Genomic DNA, 27,331 nt, shown 5'->3' on the forward strand with positions numbered 1-27,331 from the left:
TTCTTCTGCTACTTCACTATATTTTTCTCTCTCAATTATTTCTAAAACCCAACTTATAAATCAACTAACTAATCTAACTAATCTAATCATATCAATTAAATTGGTGTTAATAATTTCATGGGCAGTTTGGCCATTTTGAAAATAATTGGTTAAGGAATGTTGTGTTTTACTTCACTATGACCCAAAATTTATCTCATTAGGTATACCTCAATTAATCTCGGTATACCCAATGCAGCCAGCTAAATTACGCCAAAGCTCAAAACTTATAACAAATCGGGTTACAGCCCAAGGGTTACAGTAGCTAGGAAAAGAAATGAATTTTGGGTCATCTTTTGAGACCAATTGTTCATAGTTTCTTATATAATGATGCATTCTCGACTCTCGAGTAAATGAGACGAACCAAAGATGCATTTACAAGTCGGACTTGGCCAATTGATGTAATGAAAATTGCCAAAATCATTTAACAACCAAAAATGACTCAAGGACTGCCAAAAAAATCACCACGCAGAAAACCGAACCAAAAACTCTCATTGCAATCTTCTACAAGGCCCATCATAATCATACCAGAAAAAGTGTGAGTATGCGGTTTTACGGTGGTTTTAATTTTGCGGTCCGCCAAAAATCATTATTTAAGAGCATCTCGAACGGGACATGCATATTGGGTGTCAAGTGACGACATTTTTGGATGAGATAGAGACGAATTTTCCTAATTTGTAGGAAGTTTGGGATAATCATCTCCAACGAAGGTTTTTGATGGTGAAACTAATAATCTATTTGTAATCGTTTAATTGCTAGACATCTATCCAAATGTTCTGATCTTATTTCATGTTCACCAATAATATTCAGTTGTTAATTGTAATTTTTAGGAAAAAACAGATGATTTAGATTCTTCACGTTCTCTAGGACAACCTCTAAAACCAGAAGATGGGTTAGAGGATGTCTAGATAATTGTCGTACACATCATCCTCACACTTAATTCCCACATCACGTTGGAGATGAATTTTTACAAAAGACAAGAAAAATCCTAGGTGGCCCGATAAATAGGAACTTTAAGATCTCCGGTTGGAGATGCTCTAAGAGCGTCCACAGTGGTGCGAGTATAACCAAAGACCAAAGACTAAAAAAAAAGACCAGATTTGGGTTTAGTCCGTCATGTGACGTAGTGGGAAAAGAATATATTTGGTCGCGCGTTGATAAACATTACGCCTGGGATCAGGCGTTGGTAAAGATAACGCCCGAGTGGGGCGTTGGTATAGTATACGCTTCAGAAACAACAAAAAAAAAAAAAAAATGGGGCGGAGGTATAAAGCCCGCCCCATGCAAGTTTCATAAATTGTGAAGTTGAAAATGGAGTGGGGCGTTAAGTATATGAACGCCCCATTTCGCGCGTTAAGTTTATGAACGCCCCATCGGGCGTACATTTAACCAACGCCCCGTTTCAGGCGTACATTATATCAACGCCCCTTGTATAGCGGACATTATATCGACGCCCCATGAATGGCGGAGATTATATCAACACCCGATGTGTAGCGGAGATTATATCAACGCCCGACTATATTTGCATTTGGTCTTGAATTTGGTCTGGATTTTACTCTTTGATCAAATTTTGATCGATGGTCCGTCCCACTACGCCAGCCCACTCGACTGAAAATTTGGGTTTACGACATGCTCTAACAACATTCAATTTTTCACAACTTTTTCGGCACGTGGAAAACCAGTGACTGTACAAAGTGGGATATATCTGACATTATATTATTTGTTTCTGGATAGTAGGTTGAATAACACATCTCCCTCCTTTTCATAGAATCACAGCGAGTGGCTACAAAAATCGAGCTCTTGTATCTCGCGAGATGATTACCATTACTGATTTATGTTGTTACCAATGCCAAATTCAACCGTTGGTTACTCTCAAACCATTTCACATCTCCCGCCCCGGCAATCCCTTGAAAAACGTTAAGAAGCTCAGATTCTCACTTAATCAGAAGAGGAATGTTGCTATTGAAGCATCAAATACGAATTCGCGGAAACGATACGCACCAAATGATCGAAAGAAAAGAGAAGAAAAGCCGGTAGAAGAAGGAATTCCGATTGATCAAGTTAAAACCCTAGTCAAATTTAAATCAAGATACAATTACATTCGTGTTATAGAAGTATCGAGAAGAGCTGATCATCCATTTGCAGGTTCAAGATTACTTCTATTAGACGCACCAGGAAACATCCACAGTGTATCATTCATTTTCAAATTACTCACAGAAACATATTTCGATGTTTTTGCTACATTCCCCCCAATTTTGCCTCCAGGAGGAGGTCCATTAGGAATTCTAGGGTTTGGAGCTGGTTCAGCTGCAAGAATCATTTTGAAATTATATCCAGAAGTCATAATTCATGGATGGGAACTCGATCCATCTGTTATTTCAGTAGGTAGAGAGTATTTTAGTCTTTTGAAGCTCGAGAACGATAACCCAGATCGGCTTTTTATTAACATTGGTGATGCTTTAAATGCTAGTGTTAGAGATGGTTTCTCAGGGATTTTGGTTGATTTGTTCTGTAAAGGGAGTGTGATTCCTCAACTTCAAGATTCAACAACTTGGGAGAAACTGAAAGCTAGTTTGAGGAAAGGGGGGAGGATTATGGTTAATGTTGGAGGGAGCTGTATTGAAGCTGAAGATTCCAGTATCGATGGGAAAATGGTTATGGAAAAGACGTTGAATGCTATGTATAAAGTTTTTCCGGGGAAAATTTTTGTTTTGAGTCTTGGGAGGAGGAAAGAAGATAGTTCAATTGCTTTAACCGGTGATTTACCTCATCTGGATTCATGGAGATTACTGTTACCGGCTTCACTGAGAGGTTATGTCAAAATGTGGACTCCTTTTAATGGGGTACAATGAATTAGTTTTATATAGTGGAAGATTGTAGTCATTGTTTCATTTGATAGAATTGAACGAAAAATATATTCAAATTTAATGCTAGTCCAATTGTGTTGTGTAATGCAACTTTGTTCAAATTGTCACTTTGCTAAACTCGTAGGAATTTCAGGTTGAATAAATACAGGTTTAGCTTACAAGTTTAACTGCCATGTTTTGTAGAGGAAATAGATAATAACTGTAGTAATTAGTAAGAAGATATCATCAGAGTGACAGAGATGTAGAAGTTCTTTTTAGTAATCGTTGGCTTGTTGCTTCATCTAAAAAAAAAGATAGTAGGTCTTACATCTTAGAGTTAAATTTTGAGTGATCAGTTCCTAGGCTTTGGTCTGGATTAGCAGGCTCCTCAACTGAAGTGGGTTCCCTTGAAAGGGATGGTGACACAGGACTAAGCTATAGTTAATCTGGTCGAAGTCAGTTTGGATCTAGAAGCTTGGCTGGCTAGAAAAAGGCTCAACGCTCAGATAAGTTCAAGGAGTCGAAAACCGCCATGGTCTGAGCTTCAACAGCTTTCCTGTAGCCAAGCACGAAGCACCAAAAAAAAAAACAGATGAGAACATAATATCACCAGGAAAAGGAGATTTGGAAACACTTGAAGTAAATGACTTGGGGAACACTATATCGTCTCAGGTAAATGACTTGGGGACATTTGGCTAATAAGAATTATACCGGCCAGAAAATAGGAAAATGATTTCTTTTGCATTTAATGAATCTGGTTAAACCATCTCAAGTTTTGACAGCCAGATTGCCAGATGAAGTAACTTGAAACTTCATTTTGTGATGCTTGTGTGTGTTTTAACAAAACATGAAGTACTCACAAATGTTAAAAATAGATCACTGAATTATTATTTTGCAAAGGGGGTAACAGAAATGAACCTGTATGCATCTTTGAGCTCTTGACTATTAGGACTCAACTCTAAACCGGCGAGGAAGGCTTTTTCTGCATCACTGTACCTCTGCAACAAAGAATGCAACTAAAGAAACTTGAAAACACAGTCCATCGCTTTTTATTTTTCTGCGCGCTGAAAATAAAGATTGTGTTCTGGAAAATGCTCATCAAAGATGAACCAGTTGCAAGATTATGTGTAGCTGCGAAAATACCTACAAAGTAGAAAGATAAACAGTGGAAACATGAAACACGAAATACATTTCGCTTTGTCTTACTTTTAGTAAATTGTATGCTACACCTGCCCTATAATATGCCTTAGGCCAATCTGGTCTTAGCATTATGCATGCATTGGCATCTTCTAAAGCCTTTGCGCCTTCTTTCATGCGGGCCCAGCACATACTCAAGTTAGAAAGTATCGCATCATAAAACAGATAATGGTTGCTTCACGTGAGAAAAAGAAAGTATGAATATAGAGCGCATTCAGTTCATCAATTGAAGGCAGTATTAATTAGGTAGAAACTCGTGAGAAAAAGAACAAAAAAATTAGTTAAAGCTTTCAATAGAGTTTAGGAAATGAGCAGAGCTCGAACAAACACCAAGAGTCTGATTGAATCACTGAAAATGTATTTTCTCAATAAACTGAAAAATACCATGTTAGGGGTAATGAATATTGTGAACAACCTCACACTGGACTGAATACGACTTCCAAGTATATTCTTAAAGGTTCTGATAAAACCACCAAGTATTTAATCAACAAAATGATAGAGATATTAAGGGATACGTAAACTTTACGGAAAAGGTCCAGCCGTAGACCAATGTATCAGCAACTAAAAAGTTGAGAGTAGACTATGCTGCTAGGTTATGCAGGACTGTCTACCTCTCTTAGATGAAGAAATCGGGATAAAAAAGTGGGAGCAGTTTATTCAAGGATTTACGACAGAATGCCGAACATACAACATCACTAGTCAATTGAATCTCAAAAAACTCAAATTGGAACCTCCAACAATGACAACAAAACTTATATACTTCAAAATGAATTCACTGAAGCTAACAATTCTCCCTGTCATAATTTCTACTAAAAGCATCATCATCATTATGTAATTCAGTGTTCAGTTCCATCTAATGATATATAGTCATGTCAAAAAGAAAAGGTACCAGTGAGTAGCAAACCACTGCCTTACAGTAGTCCTGTTTCTTGAATGCATCTGCGCCACTTAACTTCGCCTCTTGAAACTTCTCCTTGACTTTCAGCTCCCTCTTCAAAAGTAAAGGATCTCAAAGTTATTAAAACAATATATACCGTAACACAGGTTACAAAAACAGCAGCTATGACATGATAGAAATGACACTTGGTGTTTTATCTTATACAAAATGGGTATACATGTAAAAAACAAATAAATCATGAACTATGTATCATTGGATGAGTGGCATAAACTTGGTTTGCTTCTTCAATGGAAAAGATGTTATTTTATTAGAAGAAAACGAGTGCATTGTTTAAACATGCGTCATCTATACCTATACCTGATGATAAACTAAAATTCTATACTTGCTGGGGTTATTCCGACCTTAATGCATCAACCTAAACGACATTACTGGAAGAGGAAATTGCCATTTCCTAAAAGTTTCTCCATCTATAGAAGAAGTTGCAAAAGTATAACAAAGGGTCTACCAACGATACATATTGCACTATCTTATACGCAACACACGATTACACGGCTTAAATTGGAGAACAAAACTATTTCTTTGCACTCTATATGCATTTCACACGAAATTGATTCGTTGAGATCTTGAAATGCCATAACGAAAAAAGTCCAACTTTTATTATTGTAAGAAACATGAGGTGAAAACGATGGAACGTTGGCAGTTGATTCCAAGTACCTAGTCAGAAAGAAAAATAAAATTGTTAACATTTAAATGCGAGGTTATTTCAAACTTGATTCATCAACCTAAACCGACATTACTGAAACTGAAAGAACAAATTGCCATTTCCTAAAGTTTCTCCGTCCACAGAAAGAATAAAGTAGAAAAGCTATACCAAGTGATGCAGAGAAGTGCATCACCAAGCATCTACCATTGATGCAAGTTAGTTATTGTTACATATTGCACTTGCTTATCCGCAACCCATGGCTTAAATTGGAGAGCCAAACTATTTATTTGCACTCTATATGCATTCACAGGAAGTTGATTCGTGTAGATTCAGAAATGCCGTAGTGAAAAAAGTCCAACTTTTAATACTGTAAGAAAGATGAGGTGAAAATGGTGCAATGTGAGCAGTTGATTCCAAGTAACTACCAAGTCAAATTCTACATCCATATTTCTCACAAGTAGCTTGAGGCGCGCACCAGAAGCTTTCCCTAATATTATAGCAACAATAATAGAAGAAAGGCCGCCAATTTTTTGGTTTCAAACTACAGAAGTAAGTGATATGTTGAATACCTGTTCCTTAAATTGATCAGACTGTACATGTGCAATTACTCCACCAATGCTCCAGTCAATATATTCCGGAATACGAGAAGTAACAGGGAAAAGAATCTCAACAACATCATAATAACCATAGAGCGCCGCAATTTCTAATGGTGTGAGTCCAAACTGTGATAAAAAAAAATTGAATTTCTTAAGCCAAATTATATGACACAGAGAATTTAGGATCTATTGTCAGGTTCTGTACAAATACCAAAAAAAGATGTCAAGCACAATATCTAGCAAACCACAGTTTAAGAATGCAAGATCTACGTTTGAATAGAAGTTGTACATATTTGGAACCATTTTAATTTTATAGATTCAGATTGTTGCGCCTCGAGAGGCATCAATGAAAAGGTTGCTTACTTGCATAAAATTCAACATGCGTCTGTGATAATAAGGTCACATCGATATATAAAAGTGTAACCAAAATGGGACCATAATTAGTATTTTCATACTCTGGTGTATTAGTTTACCAATTTTAAGTTTAGTTGATCATACGAAGGATAATAAGTCTAACACTTTCTAACTCCACATTAGAAGACGACTTGGAATGCATCACCAAGACAGCGAGGAGATTTTCCTCAAGTATCTGTGCATGTTACATTGGTATAATATATGCAACAAAGCCTGTCATCCAGATGCATTGAGCTTGCAGGTACAGAGAAAATATAGATCGACAACTATATCGAAGTTAGAGATAAATGAAATATGTAAAGGTGAAATAACATTACTCTATTTGTGATATCTGGATTAGCACCAGCTTGAATTAAACGCTTGATAATTTCTGTTAGCCCATCTGTTGCCGCAGCTGTCAAAGGCGTTTCTCCATGTGATCCACCATCTGGGTCAGCACCAGCCTACAAAGATGGCAGAAGGTAGAAAGTTTTCACATAATAAAGGCATCAAAAATCACGAAAGTACTCAGTAGGATCATACTAGACCAACTTGCTAAACACTAAAGAAGAGAAAACAAAAATCAATATGGGGGATTAACATCTCCATATTTTGAACCACTAGTAGAGCTTAATTTTGACCAATATGGTGGAGCAACCTTAAACAAAAATCAACATCTCCGAAATCTCGGATCTGTTTTTTACTTTGTTTCTTTGGTGGCAGGATCTCTGAGATCTCCTGCTGTTGTTTCTTTGGTGGCAGGATCTCTGAGATCTCCTGAAAACCCCTATTGTCTGTCATACGTCTACACATACATCTATTTGCTGTTGGGTTCTATGTACGGTACCAAATGATTACACAGGTGACAGACATCTTAATTATGCATCAAATTCAACTCCTGCTGAATTCAGTATCCAAGAGACGAGCTTCTGGTTTTCCTGTCAATTTGAATCATCCCAGATATTGAGATATTTGGTGGAAATCCTTAGAAAAAAATGTGAAAATAACTGAACTTATTAAACACGTGATCAAAAAGAAGCAATTCTACTACTGCAGTAGGAATCAAAGATAATACACCAAATCTAAATGCTGACATTAAAAACACAAGATAACCATTGACTAGCCCTTTGGAAAGTAAAAATCAACAAAGAGAACAGAATTGCAGCTATTGCTAAGAAAACCCAAAGACAGGCCTGCAGCAGGGTGATTGTATTTGGTACCTCAAGTAAAGGCTCAACGAAACGTAAAAATCCAGATATAATAGATCCTGTCAGTGGTGTAAACGAATGGCCACAAGTTAAATTAGGCTGCGTAGACAAAAGAAAGCGAGATTATTTAACTACATATAGTTCGAAAACAAATAATAATAACAAAAAAGGTTAAATAATGACATCCAAGAGAGCAATTCTTAGTATTTGTGTTGTAACTATCCATGGTTGACTAACATCACTAACCAAATCAAGCACCAATGAGTATTCTGCCTTAACTACATTTCCAAGTTACTTGCGCACAAGTGAAAGGATAATTAGATCCCTCACTAGAGTATGATGTTGAACAAAACTCCTATACCCGCTACTCACTAAATCATAATAGTTCTAGAGAAAACAGACAAAACATATCCTAAAACATAATGTCAAAATCTGGGTGTAAGCAGTAGTACAACCGATTAACTATACAAGAAACAGACAGGGATATGTGGATGAACAACATGTAAATCCAACTCACGTTTGCATTGTGATCCAACAAAACCTGCGCCGCCTCAAATTGGTCGAAATTAACAGCCATATCTAGGGGTGTGCCATTTTCACATAAAGCATTTACATTAACACCTCTTGAGAGTAATTTGGTAACTATATCCGTGTATCCTGCATGATGTGACGTCTGATTAAATTCCATGCCCATAAAAGTAAAAGACGCAGAATAGATTCAAAACAATCTTAGTATAATCTACACAATAGAGTATTCTTTTATGGTTATAGCAGAAATTTAACTTCAGCATTTATCTTAAGAGACTATATAAGACGAGAAAATGTAGTATACCTTTCAAAGCAGCGCCATGCAAAGGAGTATAACCTTTGAAGTTCGATGTCTCAGGATCAGCACCCTTTCCAAGTAGATATTCAACAGTGTTCATATCTCCACACATTGTTGCATTTAACAATGGGGATTCACCTGTCCATCACAATTAGCAGCTAATTAGACACAACATACACAAAATCTCCATTCTTAAACTAAGCCCTGAGTATTTATTCAATCATACCATTTTTATCTTTGGTATTGACATCAAGTCCTAATTCCTCAATCAAGTATCTGAGAATATCTAACTTTCCTTCCCTAGCAGCAAAGTGAACAATTCCTACTCCATCATCATCTTTAATATTCCTCGCTGCGTTTGCTAGTCCTCTTCCATCATCACGTTTTGCAAGTAATTCTGGTTTAAACACCAAAAAAAAAAAAAAATAGACACTGAAAATGTAAAGATGTTTTTGATTTTTTATTCAAAATTACTTATCCTTGAGTTGGTTAAGTTCTTCGTTAGTATCCGCACTGAGAATAGCTTCACGTCTTGATTCCATTACTGGAAGTGAAAAAGAATATGAAAATTTGAAGAAGAGAAAATTATTTTTAGGGTTTTACTATTGAAGAAAAGAATATATAAAACTACCACGACGACAATCTACTTTCGGGAATATCTGATTCGTTCCCAGGGATTTTGACTGGACATTTATCGGAAAATCTAAACGAGTGAGTGACGGTATTTATTTTTATTTTTTTTCTTTTGTTGAGATTGTAACGGGAGGAAGCCGGTGATTTTATAAGGCGGCAAGGCGCCAAGAAAGCTTTTTTTATAGAGAGACAAGAGCCTCAATCACCATAACTGGGTTCGAGGACCCGAGTGTAATGTGGATATATCTACAACCCGATGGACAAACAAGAGGAAGGGGGTTGTTTGTATTTGTCTGACTCATTACGTCTGATGAAAAAATTACTAATCAGTAGGGTTATAAAAATTATTAATCAGAAGAGTTATACACAAAGAATGAATCCAATCATGTATATGCCCAGCGAGTCAAGCACAAAATGGTATCCGGTTCAAATATGCCCTGAATAAGATATATGAGCCAAGACAGATTTCGAGTCAGACAACGGAAAAATGAAGAACCAAATGATATGATGTTTGCCTCGCACAAAGTCGGGTTCAAATCATGAGTCAAACCCAAACAAACAAAGTGAAAATGTGTGCTCATGCACCTCGTAATATAACTCAGGTCGGCCTCACTATTTGCGACGTCTATTATAACGGTTTCACCCATCGAGGACAGGGAAGGAGTCGGAATCTGTCGTGGAAAAGCAATAAAAAAGAAATATGTTTCGGTCAGGCATATATGGATTTCAGTTTCACAGCCCAAATTTAGGCTTTGGAGTCAGCCCAGAAGACCCTTGTCATGGCCTGGCTTGGTGCCTCGTTGAGATTGCACTTCTATATCTGGATAGTACTAGATTACAAAGAGTTCATTACCAAGTGAGTGCCTTATCCGGCCTCGTTCATGATTTCCAGAAGGGAAGGAGCCAACAAATGTCGAGTCTAGGTAGGATTATTATCAAATCCGTCTATTTTAATGGTTTCTGATTGAATTGAAAACTCCAAAAAAAAAAATCTAAACAAAACCAGAATCAAGAACACGCTTTGAACTAGAAAAGAATCCACAAGAAATACAAAGATTTAGGTTAGATATACTAAAGAGAATTTTTTTAAAGTACCCTCGTGTTTTTTAAACCCATAAAATTAATGCCCCTGTTTTTTTCAAACTTTCTAAAATGCCCTCATCGTTTACTTTTACCACTTGGGCCCATATAATGGAGTCAATGGGAGTTTACCTAGTCAAAACTGCGTCAAATTACTAAAAACCCATCACTTATCTAAAAGGGTGAGAAATATCTTCACCCGACCCTATCTTTTTTCCTCTCTTCTGTCTCTCTTTCTTCGTCTCAGAGAAGAAAAAAAACTAGTTTGGCGATTCAATTGAATCGATTAGTTAAATCGATAGATGTTTATGGTTTGATTCATCAGTCTATTGAAGATTAAATTGAATGGTTTCATCGATGGCGACGAATGGAAAGGAAAAGGTGATGTCCAGGTAAGATATTTTGAAACCCTAAGTTTTGATTTTGTTAGATCTGTACTTGCATGATTAAATCAAATGATTTTGAAGCTTTTTCAACCAATATAAAGTGAAACCCATAACTTTTTTTTTGAATCCTTCACTTTTTCGTCATTTTTTATCTGTTTCTTTTGTTTTTTCTGTGAAAAACAAAGGGAATCTTCCTCTTGTTTTTGCCTGTCACTTAAAATTGAAATGATGAAAGTCTTTTATTTAATTTTTTTTTAATTGTTTAATTTTGTTAGAATTTATGTTTGTATTTGTATGTGTATTGGGTTTGTATTTGTATGTGTATTGAGTTTGTATTTGGTTTGTATTTGTATGAATGTCTTATAATGTTGTTTTGTATTTCTATATATTTCAGTGGCAACATTGATAGGGGAAAAAACAAATTTAGAGACATAAGTTGTTATTGTACTGACAGTAAGATTCAGTTTACTTTCAAAAAGTTACAAACAGATAAGATGAATTTGAGGATGTTTCAGCAAATGGTTCACATGAAGTTGTGTTTGGAAGATATAAATGAAGTTATTTTAATGTGGATATCAGAAAATGGACATCCATGGACTCTAAAGAATGATCAGTGTTTTTTTTTGTTTCGGGACAATGCTATGGCAAATGGCAATGGTTTCATTCAGTTGGTAGTCAACATTAAAAATCCAGAATGGGATGTCATACCTAAGAAATCAGTATCAAAGTCACCTCAAGTGAGAAAAAGCCCAAGACTTGGAGGTGATAACAACAAAGTGATGGTTGTGGCACTGCTAGGAAGTTGTTTGGGCAGGGCAGTTCACAACCTACTCAAGCAAGTGTTGTTGGTGATAATTTGAGAGAAGGAACAAGTAGTACACTAATTCAAGTAGATGAGGAACCACTTTTAGTTTATGATGACTTTTTTGATGATGAATATTGGTTAAAGAAAATAAAAGAAAAACAACTAGATGAGGCTGTAATTCAACTTGAGAACAAAGAACTGGATGAGTGCCATCCTGTAGAAGATCCTGAAGCTGCAGCTGCTTATAATAGTGGTGAAGACAATGAAGATTCAAGTGATGCTGAAAGTGAAAATGCAGTTGAAGGTGCTTATAACCTAAACACTTGAGTTATTTTTTTGTATTTTTGTGCATTTAATATTTACTGATACACTAGTTATTGTTGTACTAACTGATTCAAGTTATTCTTATGCAGATAATGATGATGCAAGTGATGATGGTGCAGAAGTAAATGACCAAGGTTGAAGACTGACATGGAACTTTAATGTTCTTGCTTTTATGGTTGTAGCATATTATTTTTGGGCTCCCATTATTGTTTTTGTTTTGTTATGGCTTGTTTATATGAGTGATGAAGGTGTAAAACTAACTAGAGATTTTTGTTTTGTACTTGTTTAGGTAAAGAGGGTGAAGAAGACCCACAGTATTACAAGGATTTCCAAGATGATAACCCTGAGTTTGAGGACGAACCTGGTGAGCTTTTTGATGAGTCAGATTTTGTTAAACCACTAGATCCTAAACAAATGATAGTAGGTACTACCTTTCCTGATAAAGATGCATTCAAAAGACATCTTAAGTTATTTTGTGTTAAAAATGAATGTGAATTTAAGGATCAAAAGAGTGACAAAAAAAGATTTAGGGTTTGGTGTGAAAATAGGTTTGACCATAGAGGAAAGGTTGAGTGTGAGTGGTTTGTGTTTGCTTCAATACTACCAAAGCAGTCTACATTTAAGGTTAAGTCTGTGAACTTAACCCATACTTGCAAGGGAAGGATTGTAGAAGACAAGATTCCTAATAGATACCCTCCATTAGTAGCTGAAGTTATACAAGAGCAGTTGAAGAATGGCTCTGGAAAAGTAATTCCAAGACCAAGACAAATTCAAGAGGATTTCAAGGCTTCTCATCTCATTGATATTACTTATCATACAACATGGAAGGCTAGGAACTTAGTGATGGAAGCTAAGTATGGGAATTATGAAGAGAGTTACAAACTAGTTCCTCAGTTTTGTAAGATGGTGTGTGACTCCAACAAGGATTCAGTTGGAACTTTTTCATATTGTAATACTGACATGGCTTTTGAGTCAATGACAATAAGCTTTGCTGGAGCTATCAAAGGATGGAAGGAAGGGTGTAGATCAGCTGTTGGGTTAGATGTTTGTCATCTAAATGGTAAGTGTGGTGGTGTGTTGATGGCTGCAACTGGGTTAGATGGTCAAAATGGTTTAGTCACATTAGGAATTGGTGTTTTTCCTGCTGAAACAATTGAGAATTGGACTATGTTCCTCACTGACTTGAAGCCATTACTCTTAAGCCATGAAAAGCGATTGACATTCATTTCAGATACGCAAAAAGGGCTTCTTGAAGCTGTTCCTGCTGTGTTCCCGGACTCATATCACAGATATTGTTGGAGGTGCGCTTCTCTTAACTTTATTTGGTTTGATCATTAAGTGTTTGTTGTGTTACTTAGAGTATGATATCTAACTATAAGTTTTTGTTGTTTCAGGAACTTGTATAACAATTTCAAGAAGCACTTTAAGGGACAAAATTTGTATAGCTTACTGTGGAATGCAGCCAAATGCTACAAGAAGAAACATTTCTATGTAATATCTCAGAAATATTTCTTACTGTTGATATGTTTATGGTTTGTATATGTGTTATAACCCGCTAATTTGTTTATGGTTTATGTTTGTTGTATGCAGAATCATATGGAAGATATGAAGAAGGAGAATCTTGCTGCTGTGGTGTACCTTGAAAAGGCTGGTTTTGAGTCATGGTCTAGGGCCTTTTTTGATGACACTAGTAAGTGTGAACACCTAAATAACAACTTTAGTGAGTCATTTAATTCCATGGCAGAAAACCTTAGGGACAAACCAATATGTAGACTAGGAATTCTTTATAATCAGTTGGTTATGAGTTTGTTTCACAAAAGAAGAAAAGAAAGTGCAAAATGGAATCCAAATGGATTGGTTCCTACTTCTATGAAACTGATTGGTAAATTGTGTAAGTTGGTTAGTGCTTTTAAAGTAGACCCATGTGTGAGTGGTAAATTGTATGAAGTTACAAATGAGGGTAACAAGGCAGTTTTTATTGTGAACTTGGAAGAAAAACAGCGCAGTTGTCTACAATGGCAACTCAAAGGGCTTGTTTATCAACATGTTGTTTGTTGTTTGAAGCCATTCAGACCTGATTGGACAAAGTAAGTATATACTTTATCAGACTTTATTTTTTGCATCTCAGCTTTACTAAGTTTGTATGTTGTCAACTATAATTGTCTTGTTGTTGTTTTTTTTGCAGGTATTGCTCTCATTATTACTCAGTTGCTGCATACAGAGCCACATATGCTCAAGTTGTCTTTCCATTTCCTCCTCAAGAAGATTGGCATGAGGTACTTTCAGTCATTTTGTAGCTCCATTTTGTAACTCAAATGCATGTTATTTAGACCTTGGGCTCCCTTAGACCTTCTTAAATGTAATTCCATTTTGTAACTCATTGTTATTTTTGTAGTTGGAAGAACATGAAAAGGTTGAATTGGAATCTGCTATCAAGATCAGGAAATCAGGAAGGCCTAGAGTTAAGAGGAGGAGAGCATGGGATGAGCCAAAAGTACCTACAAAGGTATATTCATGTTCAAGATGTAAATCAACTGGTCATAACAAAACTACATGTCAAGGTGGTGATGTTGACAAGAATCCAAAAGCTAAGAGGCAGAGAACCCAAGTAGATGGTGCTACCTTCACATCTTTTGACAGACCTGCTCCTCAGAAGAAGCAATCATCTCAACCATATGGGATTAGAAAAAAGCAGCTGCATCTTCTTCTAAAGCTAAGAAAGCTCCTGCTAAAGCTTCTACAACTTCAAAGAAGAAGAACATGAGTCAGACAAATAAGTGAATGGTAGAATGTGGTTTGCAGTAGTTAGGGTTATGACTTTTTAGAACAATGTTATTTTGGATTATCTTTATTTTGGACAACAATGTTATTTTGGAACAACTTTATATATAAAATAATACTTTTTAAATCATGTATTACATATGAAATGAAACAGGTTTACATGTTAAGACCTTTTCCTAATTTTGTAACTAAATCATTCATTTGTTGTGTTGAATCTCTAAGTCTCTCCTCTGCAGCAAGGAAGATAGCATCTGTAGCCCATCTAAATGCATCACATTTTTGGCAGGTAAGGTAAGTTATTCCCTTGTTGTGTTGATTGTTGCATATCTTCAGGTACATTCTGGAATTGCAGGCTGAAGAGAAGCAAAGTTGATGGTGCAGTGGACAACTTTCAAAGCAGTGATCATCTACTCCACAAGCTTGGCAGCTTTTATCTGAAGGTAACAACACCAACTTGGATTTACAATGGTTAGAAGTATCTTCAACCCATTCAAAATAATTGCAGGTAGGTATTGTGCACTTTAAAAACATTTTCCCATAGTTTTCATTTGTTGTAGATTGAAGCAATGCTCTTACACCATTACAGGGAACATGCTTGCACCTAGAATATAGCCAAGGACACACTTTTGTGTCATGATTACCTTGTTCACACATAGCACAATGAGTGATGATTTTTTTCATTCTCACCTTATGGTTGTTGTTGTTGTTGCTACTACTACTACTACCTGGAGAGTATTTTGCACCTTCACCATTCATTGTTTCTGAGTTTTCTTAGCTTATAGTGAATTTTTTTGAGTTGCAGAAACATATGAAAAATCATCTGTATATATACAGGTTGAAGAAGATGGAATTGGGAATAAGACCGTTGGGAGACTAGATCTTATTGTGGACCGTTGATTTTTCTTTTACATGGATGCTACGTGTTTCTTATTGACTCGAGTTGAGTCGGCGTTTCAACTCGGCGATTCAAGTAGATTCAACTCTATTTAGTTCAAAGGGCTTTTTAGACTTTTATTGCGCTGCCATCTAAGCAATAACAGTTGTTAACTGCCGTTTACCGTTTTTTTACCGTTTATTATATAAAACGGTCAAACCACATTTTAGAAAGTTTAGAAGGAAAAAAAACGGGACATTTTTTTAATGTAAAGTTAAAAGTAGGGGTACTTTATCCAAAAACCCTATATTAAATGAGGTGACTGTACACGAAAGTGGGATGTGGGATGTATTCAACATGATATGATTCTAGATCTTACAACTTGAAGTTAGACATTAATACTTCCACCATCAAACTGATACGCTTGCACAAAATGTATGAATTCCTCTCGAGGTTCCAAGATGGAAAAGCATGGAAACAGGTAAGGCCTTGTGTTTTCAGAAAGATGGCAACCTAAGAATAAGACTGCACATATAGTGAAGTAAATTTCATTCAGAAAGTTGTCAAAAAAGTGCCATAGCCATCTTCTTCCAGATATAGTTCATTTCTGAGCTTCAACAGCTTTCCTGTACCCAAAGCAAGAGGCAAAATTAAAAGACAACCAGATAAGAACATAATGTCACCAAGAAAAGAGATTCGAAGACACTTGGGAGTAAATCACTATGGAACACTATATCGTCCGAGGTAAATGACTTGGAGACATTTAGCTAACAAAAAACATCTCCAGTTTTGATAGCCAGATTGCTAGATGAAGCAACTTGAAACTTCATTTTGTGATGGTCGTGTGTGTTTTGACAAAACATGAAGTCCTCACAATAGTTAAAAATAGATCTATTAATTATTATCGCAAAGGGGGTAATAGAATTGAACCTGTATGCATCTTTGAGTTCTTGATTATTAGGACTCAACTCCAAACCGGCAAGGAAGGCTTTTTCTGCATCACTGTACCTCTGCGACAAAGAATGCAACAAAAGAAACTTGAAAACAGTACATCACTTTTTATTTTTCAGAGCGATGAAAAATAAAGATTGTGTTCTAGAAGATGCTCATCAAAGATGAACCAATTGCAAGATTGAGGATAGCTGCGAAAAAAAACCTAGAAAACAGCAAGATAAACAGCGGAAATCGAATACCAGAAATCCACTTTGAATTTCATTGAATGAAGGAAAAAGAAAGAAAGAAAAACACTTACTTTTAGTAAGTTGTATGCCACACCAGCCCTATAGTATGCCTTGGGCCAATCTGGCCTTAGCAATATGCATTCATTGGCATCTTCTAAAGCCTTCTGCCCTTCTTTCACGCGGGCCCAACTCATACTCCGGTTAGAAAGTACATTTGTGTCATACGGATCAAAATTATTTGCCTATATTCACGTCATATGACAAATTATTAAGATAATGAAAATATGAACTCAAGTGAGATAGCAATAATCAGTAAAACCGACCCAGTAGAGGGCAGTAAGTTCATCAATTAAAGGAAGTATCAGGTAGAAACTCATGTGAACAAGTAGTCAAAGCTTTCAACAGAGTTTACGAAATTAGCAGACCTCAAACAAACACCAAAAGTCTGGTTGAATCAATGATAATATATTTTCACAGTGAACTCAAAATATCATGTCAGGGGCAATAAAATAGGGAACACAACCTCACACTGGACCAAATACGATTTCAAGTATTTTTTTTTGGAGCACCGCCTTTTGTAACAACAAAATGGTGGAGACATTTTCCAACATTAAACTAAACAGCCATTTGAAAGAGATGGACATGTAAACTTTACGAAAAAATTCCAGCCATAGACCAATGTATCACTAAATAATTAAGACTGGACCAGGCTAGGTTATGCAGGAGTGTCTATCCCTCTTGGATGAAGAAATTGGGATAACACAGAGTTTATTCAAGGATTTATGATAGAACGCCGAATTACTAGTCGGTTGCATCTCATAAAAACTCAAATTGCAACCTTCGACAATGAGAACAAAACTTATACACATAAAAAGGACTTCACTGGAATTAACACCTCTCACTGTCATAAATTCAAGTAAAAGCATCATCCTTATTTAATCAGGGTTCACTTCCATTTAGTGATATATAGAGTAACGTTTAAAATAAAAAGTACCTGCGAGTAGCAAACTATTGCCTTAAAATAGTCCTGTTTCTTAAATGCATCTGTGCCGCTTAACTTCGCCTCGTGAAACTTCTCCTTGGCTTTCAGTTTCCTCTTCAAAGTTAAGGAACTCACGGTTATTAATAAAAAAAAATCACTGCAACATAAGTAACAAAAACAGCAGCTATGATATGATAGAAATCACACTAGTGTTATATTATATACAGAATGGGTATACATGTAAAAATAAATAAATCACGAGCTAACTTTGGTGTAAACTTGGTTTGCTTCTCTGACAAAAAAGATGTTAATTTCTTAAAAAGAAAAAGTACACCTCATCTAAACTGTCACAGAATGAAAAACTAAACTTGATGTTAATCCAAACTTGATGCACCAACCTAGATGACATTACTGAAAGAACAAATTGCCAGTCCAAAGTTGCGAAGGTATAACAAAGGGTTCTATCCAATGATACATATTGGTAGTTGTTTATACATATTGCACTAGGTTATACGCTATACTATTTTTGCACTCTATATGCATTCATACGAGATTGATCCATTGAAATGCCATAATGAAAAAAGTGCAACTGTTCTTATTGTAAGAAACATGAGGTGAAAATGATGCAACATTGGCAGTTGAGTCCAAGTATATAGTCAGGAAAAAAAAAAACGTTGACATTTAAATGCGAACTACCAAGTCAAATTCTATAGTATTTAAGCAACAATAATAGAAGGCCGCTATTTGGTTTCTAACTACAGAAGTAAGTTATATGTTGAATACCTGTTCTTTAGCTTGATCAGACTGTACATGTGCAATTACTCCACTAGCGCTCCAGTCGATATATCCCGAAATACGAGAAGTAACCGGGAAAAGAATCTCAACACCATGATGATTACCAATGAGTGCGGCAATTTCTAATGGGGTGAGTCCAAGCTGTGATATAGAACAAAGTTGAATTTCTTAAGCCAAATTATATACAAAAAGAAAAGATGACAAACACAACATCAAAACAAGCCATTTAAAAATGCAAGATCTACTGTTGTGTACACATTTGGAATCATTTTATAGATTCAGAAAGTTCGGCCTAAAGAAGCATTAATAAAAAGGTCGCTTACTGACATAAAATACATCATTTGTATGAGATAAGGCAGCATCAATATTTAGAAGTGTCACCAGAACGGAAGCTTAATCAATATTATCATACTGCGTCAAATTAGATTACCTAATTAAAATTTGGTAGATCACATGATGGATGATCGTCAGTCTAACACTTCCTAACCCCACATTAAAAAACATTTTGATCCTTTTTCATGGATCACCTAGATGGCGAGGAGATTTTCCTCACTATCTGTCATGTTAAATAAGGTAACATATGTGACAAAGCATGTCATCCGGATGTATTGAGTGTGCCGGTAAAGAGTAAAGATGGGCTGACAACTATACAGAATTGAAATAACGAAGTTAAAGATAAATGAAACGGGTAAAGGTTAAATAATATTACATAATTTGTAACTTCTGGATTAGCACCAGCTTGAATTAAGCGCTTGATGATTTCTGTTGATCCATCATTTGCTGCAGCTATAAGAGGTGTTTCTCCATATGATCCAACATTTGGGTCAGCACCAGCCTACAAAGACGGCAGGAGGTAGATATTTTCATATTATGCAGGCATCAAAAATCAAGAAAATACTCAGCAGGGTCATACTAGACCAACTTGCTAAATTTAGAAGCAACTATTTCACTGAAAACATATTGAACAACTACTAGAGCTTAGTAAAAGAGAACTTTGACCAATCTGCGGAGCAACTTTTGCATAAAACAGAATCACCATCTCTGAGAGATCCCATATCTGTTTTTTACTTGGCTTATTTGGTGACAGGATCTCAGGGATCTCCTAAAACCCATATTTTGTGTCATACATCTATACCCACAGTCTATTTGCTCTTGGGCTAAATGTATGGTATCAAAATGATTACACAAGTCACTAACATCTTAATTAATAATTATGCGTCAAATCTAAATGCTGACATTAAAAACACAAGGTAAATATTGACTAGCCCTCGGGAAGATTACCATCAACAAGGAGAGAACACAATTGCTGCTTAGAAAACTACCCAAGGACAGGCCCGTAAAAATGTGATTAAATTTGGTACCTCAAGTAAAAGCTCAACGCATCGTAATGATTGGGGTAGAAGGGATACAATAGATCCCATCAGTGGTGTCAATAAACGGCTAGATACCAAATTAGGCTGCATAGACAAAAGAAAGCCTGATTATTTAGCTGTGTGTAGTTGGAAAAGAAATAATAAAAAGAATAGGTTACATAAATATATTTTAGAGAGAAAATCTCAATAGCTGTTTTGTAACTATCCGTAGTTGACTAACCAAATCAAACACCAATGAGTATTCTGCCTTAACGTCAATCTCAGGTTACTTGCAAGTGAAAGGATAATTAGGACCCTCATTAGAGTACGAGGTTGAGCAAAACTCCTTTATCCGCTGCTAACTAAATTATAATAATTATAGAGATTAGACGAACAAAACATATCCTAAAACATAACGCCAAACTCTGGGTATAAGTGGTACAACCAATCAACTGCATAAGAAAGGGATATAGGGTTTCTATATGTAGATTATTCACAACTGTGCATGTCTTCATAAATAACATGAAAGGGGTACAGGGTTTCTATATGTAGATTATTCACAACTGCGCATGTCTTCATAAATAACAGGTAAATATACTCACATTTGCATTATGGTCCAACAAAATTTTCACCGCCTCGGGTTGGCCCGAAGCCTCACGTAGGGGTGTGCCGTTATCACTTAGAACATTCACATCAGCACCTCTTGAAAGTAATCTGGTAAGTATCTCTGTGTATCCTGCATGGGACCTACATTAGATTTCATGCCCTTAAAAGGAAAAGATCCAGACTAGAACTAAAACAACTATCTTATTATCCAAAAAAAGATATAAAATAAACAAATAACAATCAATGGTTCATAACTAAAGCGAGAACGAGCTTCTTGCACAATAGAGATGGGTTACAGGCTAACAGCAGAAACTCAGCATTTATCTTAAGAAACTATACAACATAAGAACTTTTTTCAAAATTAATGCACCAAAATTTGAAATCCAAAAAAAAAATAAAAAAAATTGTATGTTAACATCTTACAGATGTAGTATACCTTTTTTAGCAGCCCAATGCAAAGGACTATAACCAACGTTGTTCGCCATCTTAAGATCAGCACCCTTTTTAAGTAGGTAATCAACAGTGTTCATATTCCCACCTATTGTTGCAAGTAACATTGGAGATTCACCTGTCCACCACACTTAGCAGTTAATTAGACACAGTACACAAATTTCCAAGTATGCCCTAAATATTTTTTCAATTATACCTTTTTCATCTTTGGTATTGACATCAAGTCCCAATTCCTCAATCAAGTATTCGACAACATTTAAGTGCCCTTTTGCAGCAGCAAAGTGAATAACTCCTGCTCCATCATCATCTTTAACATTCCTCGCTGTGTTTGCTAGTCCTCTTCCATCATCACATTTTGCAAGTAATTCTGATTTAAACACAAACAAAAAATTTAAAAAAGAATTATGGAAAATTAGACAGTAAAAATTCAAAGATGTTCTTGATTTTTTTATTTTTAGAAATTACTTACCCTTGAGTCGGTTAAGTTCACCGCTAGAAGCCGCACTGAGAATAGCTCTACGTCTTGATTCCATTACTGGAAGTGAAGAGTAATATGAAAAATTGAAGAGAAAATTGTTTTTAGGGTTTTACTACCGAAGAAAATAATACATACCACTACCACGACGACATTCTATTCTCGGGAAATTGTTTTTAGGGTTTTACTGGAAAATTCTGATTCGTACCTACGAATTTGACTGGACATTTATCGGAAAATCTACAGGAATCGAGTGACGGTGTTTTCTAGAAGGCGCCAATAAAGCTTATTTTAAGGAAACAAGAGTCAACATAACCTGGGTTCATTGAGGACCCGACACCCGAGTGTAATGCGGGTAAGTTGGACGAACGAGAGGAACATGTTGTTGTTCCTCCCCACGGCCCCACACCGCACCAGGCTCTCGATTTGGATCTGACTTATTGTATCTGTCTAAATTAAAAATTATTGGAAAATCATCACGCGGTCTGATGGTTCTCAAACTTCCTTCCATAGGAAAGGTTGGGGATCGGACTCTTATAATAGCATAAATCCTAAGCTAATGTATTTAGGTGTAGTTTTAGGGATCAATGTCTAACCTATCAAAAAAAAAGTTTAAAAATTATTGTATTAATTAGTACAGTTATAAGAAGGTTCTGAAGTCGGATACACATGATACTTGATACAAACAGATAATTCCTAGTTAAATGAAAAAATAAAAAAAATAGTCAATCTGACATCTGATTCGTGTTCAGTCAGGTAAAGATTTATATTGCGAGTCAGAGACAAGCAATCAAAGTGGAAGTATGTGGTCATTCACCGCCCCTAGAATATAATATATGTACATATTAATTAGCCTCTGTATGTATAAATAATTTGATTTACGGTGTTAATTGTTACTGTTTTCGTCCATTGTGTACGTGAAGCTAAAAAATCGTATATCAGCCAGGCATAAATGGACTCCAAAGTCCGATTTTTCGAAATTATTAGGATTCGGGGTAGCACATCAACATGGGCAACTACGAAGTGTGAACCCTTGCCATGGGGTGGCTCCATGCCTCATTGGGAACTTCTTTATCATAGAATCACTAACCAGAATTGCATACTAGATGGTAGTAACCGATTACAAAGTGTAGGAAGGATTATCGTCAAATCCGTGTATTATGATGGTTTCTAATCGAATTGAAAACTCCGAAGTCAAAAGAAAAAAAAAATCCGAAAAAAACCAAAATCAAAAGCCTAAGTTTAACTAAAAAGAACTACATGAGAATACAAAGATCAGTTAGATATTAAATGAGGTGACTTTATATATATATATATATATATATATATATATATATATATATATATATATATATATATAACTTTTTTTTGATGGTTTGGAATAATGGATTTGGACTACATACTTAATTCCTTGAAGAATTATTTTTGGCAATTACGAGGTTCGAACTCCTACCTCCGTAGTGAAAGGGAGTATACCAACCATCAGACCACTTGATGGTTAGCGAGGTAACTGTACACGAAAGTAGGATGTATTTGACATGACTTGTTTTCAGACAATATCATACATCTTGTTCAAGACAACTCAACAGCACTAGGTAATAGTACAACTTCTACTCCTGGAAAATGATTTATTCATTTTCTCCTAAAAATAAGCTAAATTAAAAATAAAATAAAATCATCATTTTTCATAAAACAACGAGATGAGTAGTTTTTAAGAAAAATATATGAACTAGTCTTGAGGTTCCAAAATAGAAAAGCACAGAAACATGTAAGGCCTTGTGTTTTCAAAAAGATGGCAAACTATGAAAAACGCTTTACATGTAGTGAAGCAAATTTCATCCAGAAAGTTGTCAAACAATGTCATAGTCATCCATCTTTCTCCAGGCAAGATATAATTCATTTTGTGACAAGTGCTTACATCGCATTTAAACGTCATCTTCTTATACCAATTGTTAACTAATTAATCAATTCAAATAAAAATGAAAAATAATGAAAATTTTTACAGAAGTGCGCAAAAATAAATTCAAAGTTTCCCATATAATGATATATTTTTGAATAAGCGACATAAGAAAAAAAATGCATTTTAAAAAATCGGACTCGGCCTATTGATGCAATGAAAATTGCCCAAATCGTTTAGCAATATTCAATTCTTCACAACTTTTTCGGCACCTATGGAAAAACCAATGACTGTACAAGGTCAGATATATTTGACATATGTAGCTGCAGGAAAACCCATATTTATACCCAAAGATTAAACCTAAATCTATTATCAAACTTATCAATTAAGTATATGAGGTAAAGGTTCACGAGTAAACAAGCGTAGTAAAGAAACATGTGTGATTTACGTGGTTCGGTTTTAAAACCTACGTATGCGGGATAAGATCTACGTGGTTCGGTTTTAAAACCTACGTCTATGTATGGGTGATGATTACAAGCTCCGAGTGAAATATAAGATATATCTCAATCTCAAATGAGCTATCATATATAAAATGATACTTGATTCAAATAGTCCCGAATTAGATGTATGAGATCAAAGACAGCGGGCTGGAAAAATGAACAAATTTTCACATTCCCACCTAACAATGAGATAGGCAGATAAGATGGGCAAGCAGATAAATTTGGGAGTTTGCTTCTCCTATCTCAATTTGAAACGAAATAAACTGAGACGCTCAGCCTTGGTTAGGTCGAGGCTCAAGTTGAGACGTTCCTCCTCAATAGAGCCGGTAACGGCTAGTTCCATCCAACGACTCTAATCTTATTCCTATAAATTTAATCATTTTCAACTCCAAAATTACACCTTCTACATCCAAAACTTCTTATAATTTCACTTTCACTCTCAAACTCATAATTTTTATATTATAAGGAAAAAAATAGGTTGTTTCATCACAACCAAAAAATACTTAACAGAAATACTCTACAAAAAACTCGCGGTCCAAGGTATAGTATGGATGAAAATAAGGTTATACGCAGATCTTATGTAACATTTACGCTTGATTCCATCGATGGTGTTCAACAACAACATATAATTCTCTTTGGGGGAATATTTATAGGCTTTTTAGTCAGGAAACTGGGAATATTCAAAAACTTATGGGTAGTTTTGATAATGCAAATGACTAATCAAGTCGCATTTTGAAATGGTTAAATTGATTTTAAAAACCAAAAAACTATTGAAATTAACCATAATTAAAAATTATTCTTTAAACTAATAATATATTATTTATGAGAATCATGCCTTACATTGCTCACGTGATGTTGGTCTTAAATTCCGGCATGATCTCGTTCGAGATACAATAGCTGATATGTGTTTTCGTGCAGGAATGCCAGTGAGAAAGGAAGTCGTTGTAGGTTTCCTTTCACACGATGGTGGGAAACTAAGGCCAGCAGATATTTTAGTATACAATTGGGATAATGGTCTTGATGTGTGTTTGGATGTAAAAATGCGGGGGTCTAACAACCACACCCAACAATTCGTTTAGCAATCTGAGAGGACTTACTCCAATATACTTTCTAGAGAATCAACTAGACAGTCAGACTCAATCTAGATTAAAGTATATCAAAGAGTATAATATCTCTAACTCTTAATTCAATCCGCAATCAGCAAATAGAAATCTGCGAGCCTGATTGAATATAAGAGAAGTTACTTGAACGGTACAAAAGACCAATATTCAAGTGTCAATTAATGTAAATCAACAATCAAAAATTGGATATTCTAATAAATTGATCTTAACGCACAACCTGTGTTGTTTCAATTATATAACAAAATATAATGCGGAAAAGAAATAACACAGACACCAGAATTTTGTTAACGAGGAAACTGCAAATGCAGAAAATCTCCGGGACCTAGTCCAGATTGAACACCACACTGTATTAAGCCACTACAGACACTAGCCTACTACTAGTTAACTTCAGACTGGACTGTAGTTGAATCCTAATCAATCTCACACGGATTCAAGGTACAGTTGTGCTCCTTACGTCTCTGATCCCAGCAGGATACTACACACTTGATCCCTTAGCTGATCTCACCTACAACTAGGAGTTGCTACGACCCAAAGTCGAATACTTGATAGACAAATATGTCTCACACAGAAATGTCTATAGGATTGAATAAATCTGTCTCCCACAGAAATACCCAAGAGTTTTTGTTCCGTCTTTTGATAAATCAAGGTGAACAGGAACCAATTGATAAATCAGACTTATATTCCCGAAGAACATCCTAGTATTATCAATCACCTCACAATAACTTAATCGACTAGAGAAACAAGTTATTGTGGAATCACAAACGATGAGACAAAGTTTGTTTGTGATTATGTTTCTATCTTGCCTATTGGATATATAAAATCTCGAGCCAATTATTTCAATTGTACTCAACACGATAGAAACAGCAAGATCAGATCACGCAACTACAAAGATAATAGTTGGGTCAGGCTTCACAATCCCAATGAAGTCTTCAAGTCGTTAACCTACAGGGTCTCGAGAAGAAACCTAAGGTTAAAGGAGTATCGACTCTAGTTATGCAACTAGTAACACACAGGAGGTGTGGGAATTAGGTTTCCCACTTGCTAGAGTTCTCCTATATATAGTTTTCAAATCAGGCTTTTCAATCCAAGTTACCTTGGTAACAAAGCATTCAATATTCACCGTTATATGAAAAACCTGATTCAACCAAGCTAATATCTTTCAACCATTAGATCGAACTTAGCTTGTTACACACAAATGAAATGTACCCTCATTTAGGTTTATTTAACCGTACCTAAACGTGTACACCATGTTGGTTCACAGATAGTTAACCGAGGTTAGCCATATGATTACTCTCATATCAACCCTATTCATCTTAACCATAACTAGTTCAAATTACTCAAATGAAACTAGTTAATAGTTTTTCAATTGTTTAGAAAACACAATTGAAATCAAATCGGTTTGATTCACCTGAATCACTCATGAGCATTATAACCACGGTTTTCAAAGATTGCATTCCTTATGATTTAAATGTTTAAGTTCATGGACTTGACCAATTTGACAAAGTAACCAGCTTAAGTATGCGTACGGGTATGCGTATTTAAGCAACCGGTTTTTGAGTTTGTAAAGTTCCCAAACTCAGCAGAAATTTTCGATTCAAAAACTTCCTCCAGTATGCGTATGAGTGCGTATACTTAAGGTAACTAGTTAAGAGTTTTTACAAAACCAAACTCGACAGAAATTCTCGACCTTCACCAATTTCATATACACACATATGCATACTCTTGGCTTCGGTTTTATGTACTTATACACTAATGTGCGAACACACTATATATCTTATATCCAAAGATGGTTACATCATCAACTTTTTATTTCAATCATTGAAACATTCTTCTATAATGTCAATAGGCGTTTTCACACACTATTAGCATCAAAGCAATTTTCAAGATATTAAAATAATCATTATTGAAACCTTCCAAGTCTTACACCAAATGATTGTATCACACAAACCATGTAAGATGTTACTCGGAAATTTTCTCATGATATAAGATGAACTTGGTCGAAGCGAAAGCTTACCAACACATATTTCGAGAAATATGTAAGCAAGATATACTCAACTCGAAATCTCAAATGTGTATAGAGAAAACTATATCGTAACACGACTTATGTCTCAATATAGGAGATAGTAAAAATAGACTTTCCAAGTGATAGGTAAGTTCAAGTCTCCACATACCTTTTGTCGAAGAAGTTCCACAAGCTCCCCTTAGTAGTTTTTCGTTTTCAAGAGATGAACATCCAGAGATTTAAGCTCAACTACACTATCTATGTCCTAGTCCGAGACATCTATAAATAGGCTAGAAATCAAGACTTATAGTTTTGATCACTAACATTGACAAACATGCTTTAGATATCAACGCATGCGAGTTCGACCGAGAAATGCTCTAATAA

The 27,331-nt window shown here is 35.6% G+C and overlaps 3 protein-coding genes across 6 annotated transcripts; 1 reads left to right on the forward strand and 2 right to left on the reverse strand.

Annotated features, from left to right (window-relative positions):
- The first annotated feature begins 1,788 nt into the window (after positions 1-1,788).
- LOC113323778 lies at positions 1,789-2,988 on the forward strand. Its single transcript, XM_026572121.1, has one exon. The coding sequence runs from the start codon at positions 1,851-1,853 to the stop codon at positions 2,886-2,888; it is 1,038 nt and encodes a 345-aa protein (XP_026427906.1). The 5' UTR covers positions 1,789-1,850; the 3' UTR covers positions 2,889-2,988.
- Positions 2,989-3,077: 89 nt separating this feature from the next.
- On the reverse strand, positions 3,078-9,468 carry LOC113323777 (caskin-2-like). 2 transcript variants are annotated; one of them, XM_026572120.1, is made up of 10 exons: positions 9,182-9,468; positions 8,930-9,100; positions 8,710-8,841; positions 8,395-8,534; positions 7,890-7,976; positions 7,008-7,133; positions 6,250-6,402; positions 4,969-5,070; positions 3,801-3,880; positions 3,078-3,438 (listed from the first exon to the last, which is right to left on the reverse strand). In XM_026572120.1, the coding sequence occupies exons 1-10, from the start codon at positions 9,243-9,245 to the stop codon at positions 3,378-3,380; spliced, it is 1,116 nt and encodes a 371-aa protein (XP_026427905.1). In that variant the 5' UTR covers positions 9,246-9,468; the 3' UTR covers positions 3,078-3,377. The 2 variants fall into 2 exon arrangements, 1 of the variants encoding a protein (XP_026427905.1); XR_003347838.1 differs by having other exon boundaries at positions 3,377-3,438; positions 3,801-4,025.
- A 6,354-nt stretch (positions 9,469-15,822) lies between these two features.
- LOC113320234 (ankyrin-1-like) lies at positions 15,823-21,745 on the reverse strand. Of its 3 annotated transcripts, none has more exons than XM_026568163.1 (12): positions 21,566-21,745; positions 21,422-21,487; positions 21,149-21,319; positions 20,939-21,070; positions 20,499-20,632; positions 19,906-20,001; positions 19,254-19,379; positions 18,533-18,685; positions 17,762-17,863; positions 16,839-17,009; positions 16,517-16,596; positions 15,823-16,212 (listed from the first exon to the last, which is right to left on the reverse strand). In XM_026568163.1, exons 2-12 carry the CDS (start codon positions 21,483-21,485, stop codon positions 16,188-16,190), a joined length of 1,254 nt encoding a protein of 417 aa, XP_026423948.1. In that variant the 5' UTR covers positions 21,486-21,487; positions 21,566-21,745; the 3' UTR covers positions 15,823-16,187. The 3 variants fall into 3 exon arrangements, with proteins under 3 accessions (XP_026423948.1, XP_026423947.1, XP_026423949.1); XM_026568162.1 differs by having other exon boundaries at positions 15,823-16,111; positions 16,144-16,212; positions 21,422-21,744; XM_026568164.1 differs by having other exon boundaries at positions 21,636-21,695.
- Between the last annotated feature and the right edge of the window lie 5,586 nt (positions 21,746-27,331).

Source organism: Papaver somniferum, chromosome 11, assembly GCF_003573695.1.
Source record: "Papaver somniferum cultivar HN1 chromosome 11, ASM357369v1, whole genome shotgun sequence".
NCBI lineage: Eukaryota > Viridiplantae > Streptophyta > Magnoliopsida > Ranunculales > Papaveraceae > Papaver > Papaver somniferum.